We start from the raw sequence: 21,231 nt of genomic DNA, 5'->3' as shown, positions 1-21,231 counted from the left end.
ATACCAAGACTTTCTGAGTTCCGATTGAGAAACTCACACCCCCAGGATCGATTCATCATCCAGAGCGACTGTTCCCCACCCAGGACTTACAACTACCTTACCTCGCGTCGCGAGCTTAGAGGAGCCATTATGTTGGGCTTTCGCACTAGGATCATAGAGACAGTGTTCTTTTCATTCCAGGAGGCCCTTCCAATAGCATATACTTGCTTCTTCTGGTCTCAGATCTGCCCCTCCCCTTTACTGCAGGACCTCCCAACCCCAGTCTGAAGCCAATGATATGACTTCGCAGCCAGAAGTTCCAGGATGATCACTAAGACAAGGAGGATGTCTACTGTGTACGTCTCAGGGCCCCTCTCAGCTCCTGCGGCCATGCGCCATGGAACGCCCATGGGACGCCACAATTGTCTGCTCTACCTCTCCCACCAGCGTCGCTGCTTTCATCTGGTCACATAACATCAGACAGCCTGGTTCCGAGCTGTTGGTACGGCTTCTAGTTGGATGACTTGAGTCCCCATCGTTAGCAAGATAGGTAGAAAGTGTCTGCCGTCCCGCTGTGCCGTCTCATTAATGCTCAGTGTCATTTCTCTACTGCATTGTCGTTGCATCTCATTTGTAAAATCCAGGGCTGTTTCTCTAGAAGCCTCCTGCCAAGGTAGAGCCCTATATATGAAGCTCTGGCCTCCAACATCTTCGGATCCAATATTGACCAAGACGACCTCCGACCGAGCAAGACCTCCCCAGAGTGAGTTTGCAGTTGCGGCAGTCCTCCTTGTCTTCCAGTTTCGTATCTTGAACAGCCTTGGCAGGGCCTGCCACAGACATTTCTGGCCGAATTTCACAATTCAGGTACAAGGACTCTCACAATTGATACGACTACTGAGTCACCAGCTACCCAGTTGCTTTTGCAACACGCATCAGCTTAGATCAACACTACGGGACTGTTTTGCGGAAACAATATCCTCTATATAAAGCGACCAAAGATTATCTTTGAAGCGTACCACCTTGACAGTTGTATCTGGCATGACGCGACTGAGAGTCCCAGCAGATAAGCGCAGACGAGTTGCGCAGGCCTGTAACGCATGCAGGCAGCGTAAGCAACGTGTAAGAACAAGAGCCCCCCCCCCCCCCCCTAATTTCTAACCAATTGTCTTTACCAACGTACTTTCTTTCCATTCCATCAACGGACCTCATGATACCCTTGATTCCTAGCCACAAGCGACTCCTATATCCTAACCATAGGGAGCATGGCCTCGTTAATGAGCAGCTACTCCTGGATGGTTTCCTCTATATGATCTTACCCGAAACACCAAGTTTGTTAGATAGGCGACCTGGTCCGCAAATAGCCAGATGGAAAAGCGTTTACTAACACGTACTCTATCATACAGTGTGATGGCCTTCGCCCTTGTAAATATTGTCGAAAACGAAGAGTGGACTGCGAATACAGGAGTCGTACAGACTCAGTATCATCAAGCGAATCTCCTCGTCTGTCATCGAGGCAAAGCCCTTATAGAGAGCGTTCTAACCCGCCTGAGCTTTGCAGTACGCTGGATACGGTCCATGATGCACCTATCCAAGGGAACCTCGCAAGATCAGCAACTCCCGAATTTGATTTCAGGTTTCGACTTCTTTCGGTATCTGGATCTGAAGAGATTCAGATACCTGCCCACACTTGCATGCTGCTAGATTGTCAGAATCGTCTCTGTAAGTCTGCTAGCTATTATGGAGTGACCTGGGAGTTGTTACTAAAAGCACTAGCCTTTGTTGGGCGTTCTACTGCTCACTCTTTCATGCACCATATCAGGAACACAATCGAGAAACGCGATGGCCCTTCGGAGTTCACGGCAGATAGCAATTGGAGCGGTCTACCAGAAAGACTCCCCGTGACCCCTAGGATGCAGTCCTTTCTCTCTCCGAGTGCAACTGCGAGTTTGATCGAGTTCTATTTCAACCACGTAAGTCGTTGGGCTACTCGAGAGGGAAGAACAGAACTAAGTTCGCATTAGGTACGGAGCTTCATCGATATTGTCAACCCAGAAGCTATGAGCTTGACCTTGTATCAATTCCAGAATAACCCGAATGAGGTTCAGGGACCCGATCGGTGCATACTCTGTTTGGTTCTTGCAGTCGCGCTCGCCTTGGATTCTGGTGATTCAGCACAGTCGACGAGCCCGGAATTTAAACACCAGCTGTTTGCTATAGCTGAGGGGCTGGCTCACCCAACCCGTACCTTCGAAAAGTCTCAGTATCACGATGACGTCCTCTGGCGTCTCCAAGCTCTCGCTTTGATGTCGTTCTTTATGCTGTCTGTTTCTATGAGGAATACTGCTTATGAATTTTGCGGCAAGTCTCATCGTATTTGTATGCGAATCAAGGAAGCTAACAATGACTCAGGTCGAGCTGTTCGAGTTGCCTACGCCCTTGGGATTCATCGAGGCCATGAGTCTGAGATCAGTCAGTTCCCCGCCAACGAGGAACTCAGAGTTTTACGAAGAAACGTCTGGAGAAGTCTGTTTGTCCTAGACAGATTCCTGGCTGCAACTTTAGGAAGACCATTCGCCATCTCTGATCACGAATACTCCGAATCCTCCCTTAGGCCACCCAACCGACCAAGGAGTCCCAACAAAGTTCCGAAAAGGGACATGCTCGACCCCCCTATTGATGCATGTAAAATGATTGGTCATATCATGAACAACATTTACTCATGTGACAAAGTCGCGATCGAGATTCCGAATCAAATGCTGGAGTACCTAGAAGCTCACCCAAGTTTCCAAGAAGATGGATTCTTTACGACAAGCGGCTTAATGCCTACGGTATCTCAAATTCATGTGCATTTACTTGGCTTCTACGCCAATATCCTCCTTTGTCGCCCATTTTTCCTTTTATCCTTCATGGGGACAAACGCCTCAGATGGCATCCAGACACAAATCAATAGGCTGTCTGAAAGATGCGTCTCTCAATCACTTCAAGCGGTTGAAATGGTGAAAGGGGGGTTTCATGCCAACCTCTTGCGCCATTCTGACCCCCTTGCTCTGTAAGTCTGCTGCATCTTGTCGGCCTTGAGTATTCGCTCACGAAAGCACAGCTATGTTTTATTTGAAGCGGCACTTGTCTTGCTTAGCAGTACTTATGCAGATATCTACGCTCAAAAGGAGCACTTGTTGTTGGTAAAAGACACAATGTTCATATTGAAAACATGGTACGCCTCGAGCCCTTATGCAGAGCAGTTCGCTTCCAAGTTGGACTTGTTTCGGCATGACGTCGAACGCCAAGAACAAGTGAAAGCTATAAGACAGGCTTCGAGGAGACAGACTCACAAAGTCAAACGCGAGCCGATGACATCTTACGAGCCTAGTCAGTATCGCTCTCCATTTCGGCAAATGCCTCGTGGTAGTTTGGTATCCTCGTGCGATAGCCGTCGCGGGTCGGGGTCCGCAAACAACACCACGATCAAACAAGAAGCTGGTGTGTACTCAGGCTCCTTAACATCAAGGCCCTTGTTCTCGCCTACCGACTTCAACATGAATCAATCTCAGTCTTTTGCCGAGTATTCACAAAGTTCACATTTCAGTGATCACAGCATCGACATGGATTAGTCTGCCTTGACCGATCTTCAAGGTTCAAATTGGGCCGTCCTCGATGACCTGGTGGCCAAGCATGCAATGGGCCGTTCCAAGCGGTTCAATTGCAGGATGAACAATATTTTTACGTAGCCAAGCAAGTGAGAGAAAAGGAGAAATTGATGGACGAGAAATTCGGCAGGCAAATGAAAATAGTTCGGCAAAAGCGGGTGAGTCTAACACTTGGCGTAGGAGGAAGGATTGTTAGTGTGCTGGATCGGGAGGCAGATGTCAAATACGGATGTCACTTTAGTCCTAGAGGAGCGTTTTGAGACGCATTTCAGAAATATCTGCCATAGATATCAATTGCAATCATGTCTGGGTAGCTGATGTGTCACTCAACACCACAGAATTTCCGAGTTAAGCGGTGACTGTTGGCCCTGCATTGACTGAATTCCGCTCTTGACCTATCTAGAAAGGAAAGAAAACTCAGGACCTCGATCCTAAATGGCAAAAAGATTTAGGTGATATAGCCTATAAGCTTAGGATAGCTTTTACTAAGTTTATTTTAACACCCTGTATCAAGGTCCGTTGTTTTCTTGCCCCCCTGAGGCCCATACAATTGAGACATATGGGCTAGAAGTGATCTGCCCCTAGTTTGAGACTTATGTTGCCATGATTTTAGTATGAGTAGATACGATTTTGCTTCTTTACCGCACCGTGGTAGCATCAACTGCCTTGTGCTAGATATATGAAGTCGACTGCATACGTTAGTAGTAATTAACCACAAATCAGATGCCTAAGAAGAGAGAAGAGACAACAACAACAACAACATATGATCTTCAGCATTGCTCACCCATACCGATCATAAAGGTGAAACCCGGTGAGTTGAAAAATGACTGGTCGCTGTTCGGCTCTAAATGCACTACCTACAGGTATGCAATGCAGCTAATACAGTACACACCAAGACGCTATTTCATTTCAGCTTGGTAATCTTCTGCATTGCATAGCGCATGGATACATCCTTTTGCATAATGTTTGCTTGATACATCATATTCCTTCAGCGATTCTAGACTGCAGTTTGATATGCCCGCCGTAGGCTAAAATGACATGCTTGCGCAGTATTGCATGCAGGTTTGCTCGCTAGTTACGGAGTAGTATATACAGTATTCGCAACGAATCATGCGATGCAACAAAAGAGGCAATGTTTGGATTAGTTTCGGTTCCTGGTACATGGATATATCCCTTCTTCAAGCCACATAACGCGCACTTTTCCCCGGCAGGCAATGCAATGCCGTACAGTCTTACATATGTCTCAGTTCTCGACTTTGCGGGCGGCGGGCTTATTGTCCATCTGCATGACACACGCCACGTTGAGTCTGACTGGCTGTTGAGTGAGTACATTGAGATAACTCTAAACATCAGCAGTCAATATGTCTCTGGCTGATAAGTTGTATCGAATGGGTCGGTTCTGCAGATGCATCAGCCACCAACAGATTTACCTAGATACAATAGTTCCTCTCATGCATATGCATCTCTTACATCACCAGTTCTCGGGCCCGAATCGCTCTCCATCCGGTACATGAGCTTGTATCGCGGTCCCCTGGACATCCATCGTCGAAGTGACAATGTTGTTCCCCCACCAGCTTGGCGGATCTACACCGTGAAGCGTAAAAGCAAAGAAGATGAACAAAGTCGCTAGGGCGAGACCTAGATCGAGAGCTGACGAGGTTAGGAAGTTGAGTCTGGTCCACCACCTGAAGTGGCGCTTCTTGATCCAGAACTGGAAGACGAAGCCAACAATGCCCCATGAGAGATAATTCAGCGGTGTTGCCGGCGGGATTGCCCCTGCACCTCCAAATATGAGGGGTGCCATGAGATATCGCACCGGAGACCTCGGCCATCGTTTGGCTGAGACATAGATGACTATTGGTGTAATGGCACCCACGATGAAGAAGACAAAGAGGCCAGAGTATACCTGACCAGGGGAAAACATGCGTGCAGGGCCTAGAAGGCCCCAGATGACACTCGCTATCAAATTAGAAGGTTCTGGAGTCGTAGGCAATGGATTGCATGACTTACCGGCAAAGAAGACACGGCCACCGGGGCACGTAAAGTGGTCGACTTGCTCATGAGTGCAGACTTGAGGTATTCTTTTCAGGGACAGATTTAGAACGACGATCTGTATAAAGCACGAGAATGTAGTGGCAACGACTTGAGACAGGAACATGGTTCGAGGGGGGATTTTCATGTAATGTCCGAACTTCAAGTCCGAGACAAACCGAAGTGATTGCGCCCTGGGGTGAGTGTTAGCTAGCCTCGCTCTTTCGGCACTTCAGAAAGAGTCTAGATACATTGTTATAAAACCGTATGTTTTAAAGCTTTATAGGTTAGCAAACAAGAGTTTTGAAGCGGATGCTGAACGTACATCATGAGCGCCAGAGGCCGGCCTGGCTGAAGGTATCCATAGACGAACTCGGTCAAGACATTCAACCCAATCTGAGTATTTGTAACAGCTTGGATAATGCCTATAGGCAGAGCAAAACCAAAAGAGATGGCTATTGCAAGCAGAAAAGCCCACCAGGAGAGATTGGTTGGGTAGCCTAGTACTGTATAGAATCCTATAAGCAGCATCTACTTCATCGTCAGTCGACCACACAACAAGAGGCGCTCAGCACCATGACTTACAATAGCAAACAGGGACATATACCACCACGTAGGCGCCTCTTTATACTTTCTCATGAGTTTCATGTGAATGTCAGGCTTCTCGTTGGTGCTGTTTCTCCATTGTTGCCAGATCTGCTTTCCATTGTGCAGATAGGTGTAGACAATTAGTGACGATATAGCAGCGAATGACAAGCCATAAGACATGGCAAAAGTGGTGCTTTCCATGTTAGTCTTGATCATCATTGTATCGCAGTTGAGTTGAGGCTCGTGGCCGAGAGCTCAAATCAACGGACAGGACTTAGAACAAATTATCATACCTAAGAAAAAGGGGTGAGTAGTTCTTGTACTCTTCTTCATCCAATTCAAAGTTTTTCGTGAGAATCCGTGAGGTGTTGTATGGGTTTCCTTTATTGTCGTAAACTGAGGAGTCACTCATGGGCAAATACTCAGCATACCACGCTCCGCCATAGTGAAGAAAGGATGATCCTATAACGAAGAATACAACAACTCCGATGACGGTATTGGCGATAGCATGCCTTTTCTCGATTAGCTACACCTGTCAAGAGTTTCCGTCAGACATACCACGGCGGAATGAGCGGCGAGCCAACGTATCCTGCTATTTGAGTCCAGTCGAAGGTGATAGGAAGAAGCGAAACACCCGTCTGCCCTCCAAACAGCTGATTCACAATAGGATTCTGGGGCGCCATCCATGTTGCCACAGCAAAGATACTCAAAAATTGCGCGAGAAAGCCGGGAATGAAGTAGTATACGAAGGAACATGCAGTTACAATGGCGAACCACTTGTATCTGTGCATTCTGCCTCCTATAATGGCAGGGTCTGGTGTGTCGTTTGTCTCGTACATGGCATTCATAAGAGTTACACCAACAAGATTCTCGGGCCAGATCATGGATGCAGGATAGACTTCTAAGGTTAGTTGAAGGACCACTGTGACATAGGGACAACTTGCCTAAGAACTTGCGTAGCATCCCAGCAATGCCATATCCCACAGATTGCGTTGAGATAGTCAGGAGAAGCTGGAACACAAGACCAAAGTCCTGCTTGTAGAAGATGACCTGTGCAAGGATGATATCCGTGGCATACGCAACAGAGAATGATACACTGGCCATGACAACGATAATTGAGTGTTCCTTGACATTAAAGGGGCCGGGATTCAGAGTCCACGTTATACCAAAAGTGTTGAACTCCCTGTCAGTCACTAACAACGCCCAGGCATTGCCTATAGGCCACGCAACAATTTGAGCGACGAGAGGCCCAATACTGATGGATGGTTGGCGGAGAGAGAATAACGTATTTACAGCCGCTCCAGTAACGACGAAAATCATGCCGATAGTCCAAGCTCTCACTGTATTGCATGGAAGATCTTCGTCGAAGTTTCTTACCGCAGCTCGAACTTCAGGATAAGGGGAGTTTTCTTCCTCTTCGTCTTCTGCATCATCACTGAGCAGCGCTGCTTCATCACCAGACTCTCCTGAACCCTTTCGTCGCGTCTCATACTCCTGAGGTAGATTTGGGTCCATAAGCATCTCGTATTCCGAACCTGCCTCGTCATCGTTGCGTTCGCCTGCCCACTCATGAAGGCGATGCTTGAGGTTCTCATTTGATGAGTCTTCAATCTCAAGAGACGTGGATAAGCGTCCACTAGGACCTCCCATACTTTGTCCAACGGCTTCGGCTGGCAATACCGACCCTAGCTTCTTGTTCTTTGGCATTGTGAGATTTGGCTCTTCTCACCCGGGGTTATCGGAAAGTGGGCTATCAGTTTAGAGATTCTGATACCACATTAGTATCTCAAAGACATTGCATTTTTTTTATATGAACTCACTCTATTCATTTAAGAAACGTCTCTAAGCTGAGTATAAGAGTTTTTGAATGCTCGAGACTCGAGGTGTTGTTGAAGCCGTGTCGTTATATGAGGGAACTGTCCTTTTGTTTGTACCACTTTGTGGCGTCTATTGAGGCTCGGGTCTTCTCATAGGCCTGTCAGCAAACAACAATTGACAACAATATAAACTGTTGGTTCAGCATCAAACAATCAAAGGAACAAATCTTCCAGATAATCCGAAGAAGGTAAGAGATCTACTCAGGAGGATGTTGTTCAAGACAAGGTTCGGGAGGATTCCCGTTGAACTTATGAGAGGTACCTCAGACATGCCCCTGTATCAAGATGGGCACTAAGCCTGACACGGAAATTCCACTTCGGTTTGGATCAATTAATCCATCGATTTTATTATACAACATCCATCAGCTCTACCGTCCTGTGATCACTTGGACCTGTATAAAGACTTGATTTGTACAGAGTGTCAAGATTTATATACGATACAACTGTCCCCTTGTGACTCTCATTCACCTAGGAATGGGCTTATGATGCGTCGCGTCGTAGTGACAGGCCTTGGAGCCATCACGCCCTTGGGAGTTGGCGTAAAGCGAACTTGGACTCGTCTTATTAACAACGAATGCGGAATCGTCAGCGTCGCAGATCTCGAGCCTCAGGCGCGATGGAGAGAGTTGACGAGCACAGTCTCTGGGCTAGTGCCCATTGGTGATGGAGAAGGACGATGGAGGGCATCGGACTGGGTCAATGCAAATGAGCAAAGACGAATGTCGAAATTTACACAATATGCCATCGCCGCTAGCGACATGGCCCTCAGGGACTCGGGCTGGGAGCCGAAGAACGCAGAGCAGCAAGAGGCAACAGGTGTTTGTCTTGGAAGCGGTATTGGAAATCTGGACGAGATTTACGAGACCAGTTTAGTACACCATCAAGACGTGAGAAGCCATTCAGTTATTTTCGAACCTATGCTAAATATGTGACAGGGCTACAAGAAGGTCTCTCCGTTATTTGTTCCCAAGATTCTCATTAATATGGCCGCCGGACATGTGGCTATGAAATACGGCTTCCAGGGTCCGAACCACACGGCTACCACAGCTTGCACGACTGGTGCACATTCAATCGGAGATGCATCACGGTTTATCACCATGGGAGACGCCGATGTAATGGTCGCTGGTGGTTCAGAGTCATGTATCCATCCCTTGACTTTCGCTGGCTTTGGCAGAGCAAGATCTCTGTCCACAGCATATAACGACAATCCCATGGCGAGCTGTCGTCCATTTGATGCTGACCGCAATGGCTTCGTTGTTTCTGAAGGTGCTGCAGTGGTGGTTCTCGAAGAATTAGAGCACGCCAAAGCACGGGGAGCACAGATATATGCTGAAATCAAGGGCTACGGCTGCAGCGGTGATGCTCACCATATGACAGCACCACGTGAAGATGGCCATGGTGCATACCTTGCTATGAAGAAAGCACTCAAAAGTGCAGGCATCAAGCCTTCGCAGGTCGACTACATCAACGCACACGCAACAGCAACTCATGTTGGAGATGTAGCGGAAACGTCGGCCATCAAACGGATCATGCTGGGCGAAGAGGGCCATCAGAAAGAGTCAGATGTTACAGTCAGCAGCACCAAGGGCGCAGTCGGACATTTGCTGGGTGCTGCTGGAGCTATTGAGGCTTTATTTTGCATCCTAGCCATTCACGAGGTATGTGACCTTCACAGCAGTGAGGATGTTATTCACTAACTATAGCCAGGGAGTCGTACCAGCAACATTAAACCTACAGAAGCCAGATGTTGGAGCTGCCTTTAATTTTGTGCCAAATGAAGCACAAGAGAAGACGGTTGGTGTAGCTGTATCCAATAGCTTTGGCTTTGGCGGTACAAATAGCTCATTGTTGTTTTCAAAATATCAATGATGTTGACGTAAAATGTAAAATAGCTGTATACTATTGTATTTCTGCTGATCAAATTCCTCCAGTGATCGCACGATTGATATAGAGCACAGTGAATACAGTGCGTTTCGCACCAAATTGCCGACAGCCGAACCAGTCACAAAATTTCAGATTCAACTTACTAGCTTAGGATCCAAGGGTCCATGACGATAACACTCCAAGTGCCTCTCATCCCGCCTTGCCCAGGCCCTTGACGCCGAATTTCCCTACTCAACATACTCTCACAATGAGCTTGGCCTGCGAGACATGTAGAACCCAGGCCCGGACCGTCCTCCGGGCTGCAATGCGAGCCGGCGCATCACGAGCCGCTGTACCGACGACGAGGAATTTCCTTCCACCCGCTGCGGTTGTTACTCGACGACATTTCAGCAACACGAGCTCGAGAAGCCTCCTCAAGGGTATTGGAAAGTCCATGGCGGAGCCGTACCGTGTGTTGGGTGCGACAGAGCAGCTTTTCAAGGCTTCAGCGAAGGCAGCAGATTATCATATCACTGAGAAGGAGAGAAAAGATGACCAGGTGCAGCTTGCGGAGGATGGTGAAGAGATTGGGCATTCTCTGAACCCTGATAGTCCCTGGCATCACGGTACGTCTCTTATTAACCTCAAAGAACTCGTCCCATGCTGACTTGCACAGTCTTTAAACTTCCTCCAACCTTTAGCACCTGGTCCCATGTAACCATGCTTCACCTCTACCTAATCAACACACGAATACGCTGCTTCGACCGCGAGGGCTTCCAAAACTGGCAGCACCAGCTCACAGACCACTTCTTCTTCGAGTGCGAGAAGAAGATGCACATTGACCACCACATCACATCGAGCGCCCTCCGCCAGCGATACCTCAAGGACATTTTCGTTCAGTGGCGTGGTCTCCTACTAGCATACGACGAGGGTCTCATCAAGGGCGATGCGATGCTAGCAAGCGCCATCTGGCGAAACCTGTTCAAGGGTTCTGCTGATGCGGATCCTAGAGCTCTTCTTGCTATCGTGGGCTGGATGAGATCGACACTGTTGCAGTTCGAGGCTGTTTCGGATAGCAACCTTGCTGCGCAATTACCGGTGATTATGGCCAAGCCAGTGGATGTGTTCTGGACGAGATTGGAGAAGCAACTTGGCGGACAGCAGGAGGATAGTGTTCCTGCTAAGGAGGTGAAGGGGGAACTTGTATCAACAGAGGAGACAGCCAAGGTTTCAGCAAACTAGAGCGCGGAAGGAAGATTTGTACTATCAGAAGAATGTCTGGGTTACATGACAAAAAAGAATAGAACGGGCAGGCTGTATGAATAGGGCGCTGGATGATGGGATTTTCCTAGGCATAACGGTTGTATATGAATAATTCCCTGATGAAATTCCACCTCATATATATGTTCTTTTGTTGTGATTATTTCTGCGTAGTCAACTACCTACTAATCATGCTTCTCCCACATTTGAAACTCATATTTTGTGCCAGCCTCTTCTTGACCACCCTCTTCAATTTCTTCACCTGTCCACTCCTGCAACTCCTCTCTGGACTTTCTCTCCCATGATCCGTCCTTCAAGTCGACAGGAAAGAAAGTATCGCAGTCGAAATCACGCTCAATACTCGTGAGAAGAATCCGCCGTGCTTCTGGCAGTCTGAGAGCGGCGTCATAGATCTGCGCACCACCGATGACGAAAATTCGACCGACGTCGCTATGAGTACGGGCGTATTGAAGAGCAAGCTCAAGAGATTGAACTCTGACGGGTTCAGAGGGCTCAATTGTCTCGGGGAGCTTTGAAGGTGCGGAGCGGGATATGACAATGTTGAGACGGTCTTTGAGAGGGCGGAATTTGGTGGGGATTGAGTCCCAGGTTTTGCGGCCCATGATGACAGCGTTGACGGAGGATGAGGGAGCCTGGTCGAGTCAGTACATGACTCTCATGGTATCTTCGACATAGCGACAACGCAGCGATGTATAGCTGGCAAAGTAAGGAAGGGTAATACATACCTGTGGTGGCACCCGAGTTGTGACGCGCGCAAAGTACTTCATCTCTTTGCGTAGACCTTGCCAGGGCATTGTTCCATGGAGGCCAATGCCCATGTTGCGTGTGGCCGCGACTATGAGATTCAGTTCGAGAGACTGCATTGCTCAAGATGTTGGGTGATGATGAATCTGTGTGTGAGGTTAGAGGTGGAGGGTTGATGAGGCTTAAGTTGAGTGGATTTGTTTGTGTGTAACGGTGATATGGGACTAAAATGACACCTGAGACATGGCATGGCGATGTGTCACATATTTATTCTACATCTTTCACTGTTGTTACGTTTGGGAGTAATAGGCCGCGTTTCGTTTCATCTGCAATAAATTCTGTCTTTATTGTTGGTACAAATCCAGTGCCAGGCTTATGATTTCTTCCTGCTAACCACCAAGCTCATCTACCTACCTAGGTAGGACTACCCTCACAACTTTGATGGAGGCAAAATCTCAACATCCTTGAAAGGAACTCCCAAAAACCGGTAAATATGATTAAATCTGCAAAGTCAGTTTCTGTCTTCTTTCTTTTGCCACATCGACGACTTACCTGTCACTTCCAAAGAAAGCCTCAAACCTGCCATCATCGCGGGTCACAATCAACCAAGGAGCTCCAAAAGCGCCCTTCTGAACCGCTTCGCCAGTAAGATCTTTGACCCTCTCCTTCATGCTCTCTCTCCCATTCATGATCTTCTCAACATCTTCATCAGAGAACAGCTTTTTGCCAGACCCTCCATCAAGCTCATCCGTTGCTTCCTTGAGAGCTTCAATGAGCTTCTCGTCCTCGGCAAGATTGACATGAGGAGGCAGCCAGATCTTGTGGAAGAGTAATCGGATTGCAGCGAGATAAGTTGACTCTGGGTAGTTCTCCTTGATAAAGTGTAGGGCGCGGAGAGGTGACACGGTCTTTGCTATGGCAACGATATCGGGTGGCGAGCCTTGATAGGGGAGCCCAAGCCGCTCAGCAGCTCGGAATGAATCTCTAGCAAGATATTCCCCCTTGGCCTTGAGAACCCATGGAGGACGGTTCCCTAAATCTATGTAAGATGAAGTTGTGGTATTCGGGTCACTATAGTTGAGTAGTTACCTGACGTCTGCATAATGCCGCCCAAAAAGACAGGGATGAAGCTATAAAAGTCAGCGATTTGCTCAAAGACATGGATAACAATGAGCATACTTCACTTGTACTCCATGAGCAGCAAGTTTGCCCATGTTCTGCCTCAAGTCTGCATATCCTACATAACTGTAGAACGACACTGTTATATATCAGTGCTGCCCTGGAAGTAGAGATGTTAGTTAGGCTTCTCACCAATGTCGAGGTAGCAGTCGATACGTCCACCCATTTTAGCACAATACTTCTTTCTTGCGTTATTCGATGGGTAAATGACGAGATTTGTATCCGTACTTGCAGGTACACACACGTACCTACATTTCCAAGGTGGAGGGTCCTTTATTAAACGGATCTCGGCCCCCCGGTCGATGTGGAATCTTCCCCGTGCCGAGGTTCGGGGAAGGCGGAGGTTGGGCTTGGGGTGCATCGAACTTAGACCTTTTAGGACATTTGATCTGATCTGATCTATAAGCAGATCGTCAGTATTTATACTCCCTACAAATTTTCAAATAACAAATCTCTTAACCAGTAAAACAATTGTTCACAATGGTATCCAAGAAGCCTGTTGCCCTTGTTGTAGGCGCCTCCAGAGGCATCGGCCGTCAAGTCGCCGTTGACCTCGCCCGCAACGGCTACGCTGGTATGTCAAGCTTCGCTATATATCTATTGTACTTACGAAGCTAACACCCCAAAGTTGTTGTTGCTGCAAAGACTATCAGTGATCCCTCCAATCTGCCAGAGCCTTTTCCTCCAAATCCCAACTCTTCTGCTTCTACCATCACAACAGTTGCTCGCGAGATCACTTCTGAGGGAGGCGACGCTACTGCTATTCAGGTCGATGTCCGCTATCCTGAGAGTATAGATGCTCTTGTATCGAATACTATCTCCGTTAGTTTGCCAAGTTGCTCTTCCTTTCAAATTATCCCTCCTAACAACCCCAGACTTATGGCCGTCTAGATGTTCTTATCTACAACTCGGGCGCCATCTTCTGGGCTCCTGTCTCGTCGACTCCTGTAAAGCGCTTCCAGCTCATGCAGCGCGTCAATCCAGAAGGACTCTACGCAACGGTTCAAGCTGTTCTTCCTCATATTTCTTCTTCAGGCCGGATAGTTGTTGTTAGCCCACCTATCTATAGTCGTTTCTTCCGTGGCAAGACTGCATATGCTATGGGCAAGGTTGGTATGAGTGTTCTCACAAAGGGTCTCGCCATGGACTTTGAGCGCGAGGGCAAGAAGGATATGGCCATCACATCAATTTGGCCAGCTGTGGTATGTTGGATCTGGTACCTTGATTTTACTTTGACAACTGACATATTAGGCCATCGAGTCGGCGGCGACAGAGAAATTCACAGCCAAAAACCCGGAGGAAGCCAACGATTTACGAAAGGCAAACATCTTCTCCGACGCTATCCTCGAGATTCTCAAGGCTATTCCAAGCGTTGTGAACGGCGAGCTCCTCCTAGATGAAGACTTCCTCCGCGAACATGCAGGGATAACCGACTTCTCCAAATACAATGTGGTTACAGGTGCCTCACCACGGAGGATCATGCCTCAAAGTCTCCCAGACTTGACTGTAGCAGAGCAAGCAGACGAGGGCAAACGCTACGACAGCACAAAGGATAAACCCAAGCTATAGAATTATTGAAGATCGCTATGGTTTCAATATATGTAGGAAAAAAGAGACCGTTGTACAGGTAGCTAATAGCACGGGGAAATTGAACCTGCGCAGCCATGATATCCTCTAGAACACACATCTAATACCTCCTTGGCCATGGAAGCTGCGTTCACCAAACTCCTAGACATGATTACAAACGTACACCCGACTCTTTGAAACCCCTCCTTTCCTTTCCATTCCTTTCCCTGTCATTTTACAAAAACATATCGCTCCTGAGATTTTATGGTGCGCCAGCCATCAATAGGGGACTTGGCTACCTGGTCCCACTCCTTGCATGCCATCAATGTCGTCCATTACACCGTTGAACACGTGCGTGATCTGGTCAACGACTCTGCTGCGGTTCCATTCGTTTCTTGTGCGCCATATAGCGTCCATGAGCTCACGGTTGATCTGTTCAAGTTGCTCAATAGTACAGCCGCTTGTCGCGTCCGTTAGGTGCTGAAGGACTGTATCTATCTCGCCTCCAGCGAAAGGTTGAGAAGCGGAAGTGGATGAACCCGAGTTCCGAACCGACTGGTATTCATCAGAAGTCTGATCATTGAGGATGTTGGCCATTCCGGCCACGCTATGCGCCTTGAAACCGGATGATCGCTGCGAAGGTGGACTACCAGAGATGCCCGATCCTTGCATGAGGTTACCCCCTGCCGCAGCAGCCTGAGCTTGAGAGTGCAGCCAAGAGTCATCTCCAGAAGTATTGTGCCCGGCTACGAGTAACGTGTCTGGGATGTCGACTTGGCTATCATCCTCAACACCTCGGTTCTCAGCATGGCCACCATTTGTCATTTGACTAAAGTTGGACGATTGGTGAGTTGATGGGTCCGAGGTTTTGGTCGTTGAAGCCTCGTTGATAACAGCTGATGGTGAAACTCCTGGGGGGAGAGTAGTCACTACTGACTTCTGTGAGATCTGGGTCATGCCAGTATGAGCCACGCTGAGGTCATGAGACTTTGGTGGAGGCCCCATGTCAGACATAGCCTGCGTATCATCTTGGATACCACTCATCTGGACATCCTCTCCTAATGGGTGAGTGAGGCCATTACTCAAGGGGTGTGATGATTCATGACCAGAGGTGCCATGACCATTTGAAAGTGGGCTTCTAACTTGGAACCTAGCAGTTGTCCTCGATCCTGGCACAGCTTCTCCCAGAGTAACAGGGCCTTGAGAGTCGCTGTCATTCCCACCCAGATCAGATTGCACACGGTCTATGACAGACTGCATGGCTTTTCGCTTTCTTTCCTTCTCCGTAGCATCCTTGGCACGCTGAACTTGGCGTCTGTATAGCGCCTCCCAGTCAACTTGAGAGGTTTGGTTTTCGATACTAGCGACATCAACCTCGACATTGCTGAGGAGTTCATTGGCCTTGAGAGTTCGCTCCTTATCTCCAATATTTTTGGCGTCTTTTGCAAGAGCCTTAATGTCGAAGAGAAAGTCTTTTGGGCGGGCATAGAAGCCGTTTGACAAGCGCTCCTCGATGGTAGTTGTCTCAAGATTATAATAACACTTCCCAGATGTGGTATCTCTGAGAACATCGTTGTCATACTTGTCCTTGACGATCTCATATGGTCGAATTTGTCCAGCTTCAAGGTCTGGACGCACATAATTGGGATCCGACTCGGCGAAAAGATAGTCGATCTGAGTTTGAGGGATGACAGGCTGCCTGAACTTCTTGTACTTTCGATTGATCTGATCCATGATGGGCTGAAGCTGGATCTTGAGAGCATTGAGAAGCTGGTGATCTTTCTTCTGTGCAGCCTTCATATCAGCCTTGGTAGGGGGCGGTGGTTCGATTGGAGGAGCCACAGGAAGCTCCTCGAGGACCCTCTTCTTCCGATTTTCAGGGTCGGGGAACTCGCGGGGTTTCTTCTTAACATATTGCAACGTTGTGCTAAAATATTCCATTCGAGAATGCTACAAAGGTTAGCACAGAAGCCCCATTCCACAAATGTGTTGCTTACCAGATCAGGTTTCTCGATTTTCATTTGGTTCTTCTTTGCAAAACCAAAGAAGTCGCGGAAGAGTTCACTGGGAAGCTCTTCTCTATCGCCCTCTGCTGTCGCGAGAAGAAGAACTGGATCTGTTGGAGGAATAGATCGTAACATTGTCTTGAAAGTTGTCAGAGCAAGAGTGTTGTGTAGTGCCATATACCAAGCTTCGATGTTAGGGATATAGATAACACTAGGTTTGTGTCGCCTGACTTCCGTAAAGAGACCGACAATGACCTGCTCCATAGCCTGCCGATGTTAGTCTGTAGTTTCCCATGTGAGTACACAAACTTACTCTTCCATCACCCAAGATGCTGGGAAGATCAAAATTCTGAACATGAACTCCCTCGAAATGGTGAAGAATGGCAGAAGCAATGTAACTCTGTCCCATACCGCTGACACCATATATGATGAAGCGAGGGCGGAAAACTCTGGATCGCTCAAACTCTTGGTGCATAGTTTCTCTACCAAAGCCATGATCATCATCATCATATTGCTCGTACATGGCTTCTTGAAGAGCTGTCATCTTCTTCCTACGAGGCAACAAGTCATCAAGGGCAGTCTTGGCTTCGTTGAACTGTTTGCGTAGTAGCGGCTCTATCGATTTGGGAAGTGGTTTAGCACCGGATGTCGCTGATCGTTCAGAGGAGGGAATAAGCTTCTTGATGGACAGCATAAAGTCAGTGGCATGAACGCCAATCTTCTCGGGGTCGACCACAAGCTTTTCCTTGGAGGCGTAAATTTGGGGATAAGTTCGTTGAATAGCATTGAGAGCTGCTTCAGTACAGAGAGCTCGTAAATCAGCACCACCATAGCCCTTTGTGTTCTCGGCTAGGGAATCTTTGAACTTCTCTGATAGTCCCCAGTCTGCTGTGTGAATGTTGAGAATTGACTTTCGCCCTTCCATATCAGGCAACGGGAAGTAAAACTCTCGGTCGAATCGACCAGGTCGACGAAGAGCGGGGTCGATATTGTCAGGTCGATTGGTGGCTCCAATAACAATGACTTGACCGCGACCGTCCATGCCATCCATCAAGGCCAACAGGGTTGAGACGATCGAAGCATGGATCTGTTCCTGCTTGCTGGAACGAACCGGCGCAAGGCCATCAATCTCATCAAAGAAAATGATACTGGGCTGAGTTCTGCGCGCTTCCTCGAAGAGCAATCGAAGCTGTTTCTCGGCTTCACCCACCCACTTGCTCAGGGCATCGGCACCTTTACGCATGTAGAATGAGATCTTACGGCCGCCGGACCCAACTGAGTTAGCCAGAGCACGAGCAAGCAGCGTTTTACCTGTTCCAGGAGGACCGTGGAACAAAACACCACGAGGTGGAGTGACGTGGAATCGTGTGAAGAGCTCGGGATAGAGCAAAGGGAGCTGCACCATTTCCTTCAACTGATCGATGTGTCCCTGAAGGCCACCAACCTTGCTGAAGTCGACGTTCAGATCAACACCCAGAGGATCAGCATCCGCAAGAGCTTTGCGGTCCTTGATCTTGCCAACATTGGGAGCGCCAGCATCGGGGTTTAGGCCAGGGACACCAGGAAGAAGCCCACCGTGAGTTGCAGCTGTCGGCGTCATACCGACATTGCCAGCTACACTAGAGCGATGCACCATCTCATCGTCGCTGCTGTCTGAATCGACTCCGCCAGCTGCGCCAGTACCCCAAGGCCCATTAAGAAGGGATCCAGCTCCGCCGCCGCCTCCAAAAGGTCCAAATGTGGTGTTGAGGCTGCGTTCCCAGCCTTGACTGGCACCGCCACGTCCTCGGCGCGAGCGCGATTGTGCAGCAGGAGCCTCGACTTCTTCTTCTTCAATATTAGCCGAGGTGAGAGGAGGCATATAATAATTCACGCGTGTTCTCGCTCGCCGAGTGTTTTCCTGGTACACAATGGGCGATTCTTTCCTTGGGCGACGGCGACGAGAGCGCGAGTCCTGCCTAAGTTCTCGTGCCTCTTCATTTAGCTCGTCCAAGTCAAATTCGGGTTCCTCATCTCCAGAGTCCCCACCACGGCGAGATCTGGCGGGTTGGGAACGTCGACCGCGGGGAACTGGGCTATCAACGTCGTCGTCATCTTGAGGTAGGGGCTTTTCTGCACCAGAGCCCTCTGCATCGTCAGATTCGTCGCCTGGTTCGAAGTCACTGCTGACTTCTTGAGACTTTTTGCTCGATTTGCGGGTAAGTCGGCGCGTCTTTCTAGGTCCAGCGTCCGATTCAGCTTCTTCTGGTGCTGCGGAGGCGTTGGCGCGGGATCCACGGGTTCGGCGAGTAACAGGCACATCATCCTCATCGTCCTCCTCCTCTACCGTCTGCACAGGCGCATCTTCTCCAGGTGCATCCTTATCAGCGGCATCTGGCATTTCTTGATCAGCCACCTCTTTCTTTTCAATCTCTTCAGGATCTTGAGATAATTCGTCGGGCTGGTCGGCTTCTCTGACTTCCTTAAAGCTGCTTTCCTGTGTAGCCTCTTGAATCGTCTCGGGGGCTTTCTTGAGGCCCTTAAACCCACGGGTAGCTCTCGTGCTCCGAGCGAATGTCTCGGGACTTCTACTTCGCGAATCGCGTGACGGGACGGCGTGTTTCCCAGAATTGGAAAGTTCGAGAAACTCTTCAACTTCCTCAGTATGAGCTCGAGTAGTCCTACGAGTTGCAGGCAACTTGGAGTTGGTGAGTTTCAGCTTGACGACCCTGGACCTAGTTGACCTGGCAGGCTCCTCTACTGGCTCGCCTTCAGCGTCGTCTTCTTTGACGTCTTCGTCAACTTTGATATCCTCATCTCCTGGCTTATCAGATTCATCGCCAGTAGCTGATGCTTCTTCTCCTTCGCTGCTTTCTGCGTAGTTGCGGGCCTGCGTGGCAGCTTTTCTGGCGCGACGACCAGCGGCATTCACAGGAGCAGCATCATCCTCTTCTTCGTCGTCGTCATCGAGGAAATCTTCTTCGTTGCTATCAGAGACCTCATCCTCATCATCATCGATGTCCGAACCCAGATAACCGTTCCTGCGTCGGCGACTGGGTTTTCCGCTGCGTGAACGGGAGTGCTTCTTTGTGCTTTTTCGGGGTGGTCCAGCTTCCGAAGGGTCGAAATTCTCGTCTTCGGGATCGGACTTGTTGGGGTCAAAGTCTTCGAGGACTCTTTTGCGTTTGCTAACCATGGTTTTTGTGGTGTTTGCGCGTAAATATGATGGAAGGCTTATCGGCGACAGGTATAGTTGAACTTGGGCGGTTCTGTACGCAAAGGGAGGTCAGCCAAGGGATGCCAACAGGGTCGCAACAGTCACAGCCATAAGCGCGGACCTTGCATTGCATTCATCGAATCGTCGCGTTTCTTTTGATGGATTTTTTGGGGTTAAACTCACCTATATGCGCGTCTAGATATGATTTCACGTCAAAGCATGCATGGGCGCGGCCTGGGTCGCGGTTGAGCTTGTGGCGCTCAAGATCGGCGCAAAGACATCAAGTAGAAAATAAGCCAAACAACCAAACCGCGCAATGTCGATGATTGAACTGGCTGATGCTGATGGTATATTGGAAGCAAACGCGGTCAAAAAAGGAGATGGAATTCGGGGGTTTGCCGCGTGAAGTGAAGGTTTAGTTACGGATACCAAACGACAGGTTAGCAATGTAGACCCACTTTCATTCAGGCAGCTGTAGCTCCAGTCTCTGATTGGTGGGTCACCACCAATTTCAATGTGATCGCGGTTTAATTGTAGCTTGATCTACGAAGCTCTCATGACGAGAACAAAAGGACGAATTCTCAACATGACTTGATTGATGGCTTTCGGTGCTTTTTTATTGTCAACAAGGTCAGTTTCGGCCTCAAATTCGTTTTCCTCGCATTTTTGACCTTCCCCAAGCCCATCTGCACTTTCAGTTCTTGATCATATTTTCCAACATGCTCACATATAATTTCGATATATCCCAGCTCGTCCCCGGTAGTCAGCTTGATTTAAAGCTCGGTATCGTTGTAGGGCTGAAGACGTTGACAGCATGGTGCATGCACATTACCCCAGAAAACGGATGCCTTAGAATTTAGGCAGCACTATACAATAGGATCCCAAATACAACAATAGATCACACATGATCATCAATGAGCTAGGTATTGAGAGGGATTTAAGACCACATGCTTTCCGCTAAGTAATAATTATTAGAAACTACAATTCGCGAACACTGCGCCCGATATATTCTACTAGACCTATTGTACTTTATTGATTGACACATTATCTCATTGCAAAGGGGCGATACCCGGCGTTCCTTTCGAAGCTATCATCTAAATATGATGAGCCATAATCCAAACATATGACAGAGAATTGAAGGAAGGGACCTGACACAGCTGCCGAGGGGCAAGCGGTATTTATACTGCTCGATCAAGGCAGCAATTGCGCCACCAAGGCAGATAAACCTTCACTGATATTGAGTTTTGAGATACTGGCCTGCTATAGGGGCC

At 48.5% G+C, this 21,231-nt stretch overlaps 6 protein-coding genes across 6 annotated transcripts; 3 read left to right on the top strand and 3 right to left on the bottom strand.

Moving 5' to 3' along the window:
- Positions 1–1,560: 1,560 nt before the first annotated feature.
- Positions 1,561–3,593, top strand: FSUBG_6512 (transcriptional regulatory; the record flags this gene model as incomplete). Its single annotated transcript, XM_036684719.1, has 5 exons — positions 1,561–1,631; positions 1,684–1,701; positions 1,802–1,952; positions 2,004–3,031; positions 3,083–3,593. The coding sequence occupies 5 exons, from the start codon at positions 1,561–1,563 to the stop codon at positions 3,591–3,593; spliced, it is 1,779 nt and encodes a 592-aa protein (XP_036537947.1).
- A 1,507-nt stretch (positions 3,594–5,100) lies between these two features.
- On the bottom strand, positions 5,101–7,955 carry FSUBG_6511 (sexual differentiation process isp4; the record flags this gene model as incomplete). Its single annotated transcript, XM_036684718.1, has 7 exons — positions 5,101–5,588; positions 5,640–5,854; positions 5,986–6,191; positions 6,246–6,441; positions 6,542–6,760; positions 6,807–7,192; positions 7,233–7,955. 7 exons carry the CDS (start codon positions 7,953–7,955, stop codon positions 5,101–5,103), a joined length of 2,433 nt encoding a protein of 810 aa, XP_036537946.1.
- A 655-nt stretch (positions 7,956–8,610) lies between these two features.
- On the top strand, positions 8,611–11,230 carry FSUBG_6510 (3-oxoacyl-synthase II; the record flags this gene model as incomplete). Its single annotated transcript, XM_036684717.1, has 5 exons — positions 8,611–9,012; positions 9,061–9,783; positions 9,833–9,919; positions 10,161–10,614; positions 10,665–11,230. 5 exons carry the CDS (start codon positions 8,611–8,613, stop codon positions 11,228–11,230), a joined length of 2,232 nt encoding a protein of 743 aa, XP_036537945.1.
- A 203-nt stretch (positions 11,231–11,433) lies between these two features.
- FSUBG_6509 (dihydrofolate reductase) lies at positions 11,434–13,358 on the bottom strand (the record flags this gene model as incomplete). The annotated part of the gene is made up of 6 exons (XM_036684715.1): positions 11,434–11,901; positions 11,995–12,104; positions 12,573–13,046; positions 13,103–13,143; positions 13,193–13,271; positions 13,325–13,358. 6 exons carry the CDS (start codon positions 13,356–13,358, stop codon positions 11,434–11,436), a joined length of 1,206 nt encoding a protein of 401 aa, XP_036537944.1.
- A 314-nt stretch (positions 13,359–13,672) lies between these two features.
- Positions 13,673–14,761, top strand: FSUBG_6508 (reductase; the record flags this gene model as incomplete). The annotated part of the gene is made up of 4 exons (XM_036684714.1): positions 13,673–13,766; positions 13,821–14,014; positions 14,068–14,394; positions 14,444–14,761. The coding sequence occupies 4 exons, from the start codon at positions 13,673–13,675 to the stop codon at positions 14,759–14,761; spliced, it is 933 nt and encodes a 310-aa protein (XP_036537943.1).
- Positions 14,762–15,037: 276 nt separating this feature from the next.
- Positions 15,038–19,939, bottom strand: FSUBG_6507 (26S proteasome subunit YTA7; the record flags this gene model as incomplete). Its single annotated transcript, XM_036684713.1, has 3 exons — positions 15,038–16,708; positions 16,756–17,031; positions 17,078–19,939. 3 exons carry the CDS (start codon positions 19,937–19,939, stop codon positions 15,038–15,040), a joined length of 4,809 nt encoding a protein of 1,602 aa, XP_036537942.1.
- Positions 19,940–21,231: the final 1,292 nt, after the last annotated feature.

This window comes from Fusarium subglutinans (assembly GCF_013396075.1).
Source record: "Fusarium subglutinans strain NRRL 66333 chromosome Unknown NRRL66333_c0000068, whole genome shotgun sequence".
NCBI lineage: Eukaryota > Fungi > Ascomycota > Sordariomycetes > Hypocreales > Nectriaceae > Fusarium > Fusarium subglutinans.
This window is presented reverse-complemented; position numbering and strand designations above follow the sequence as displayed.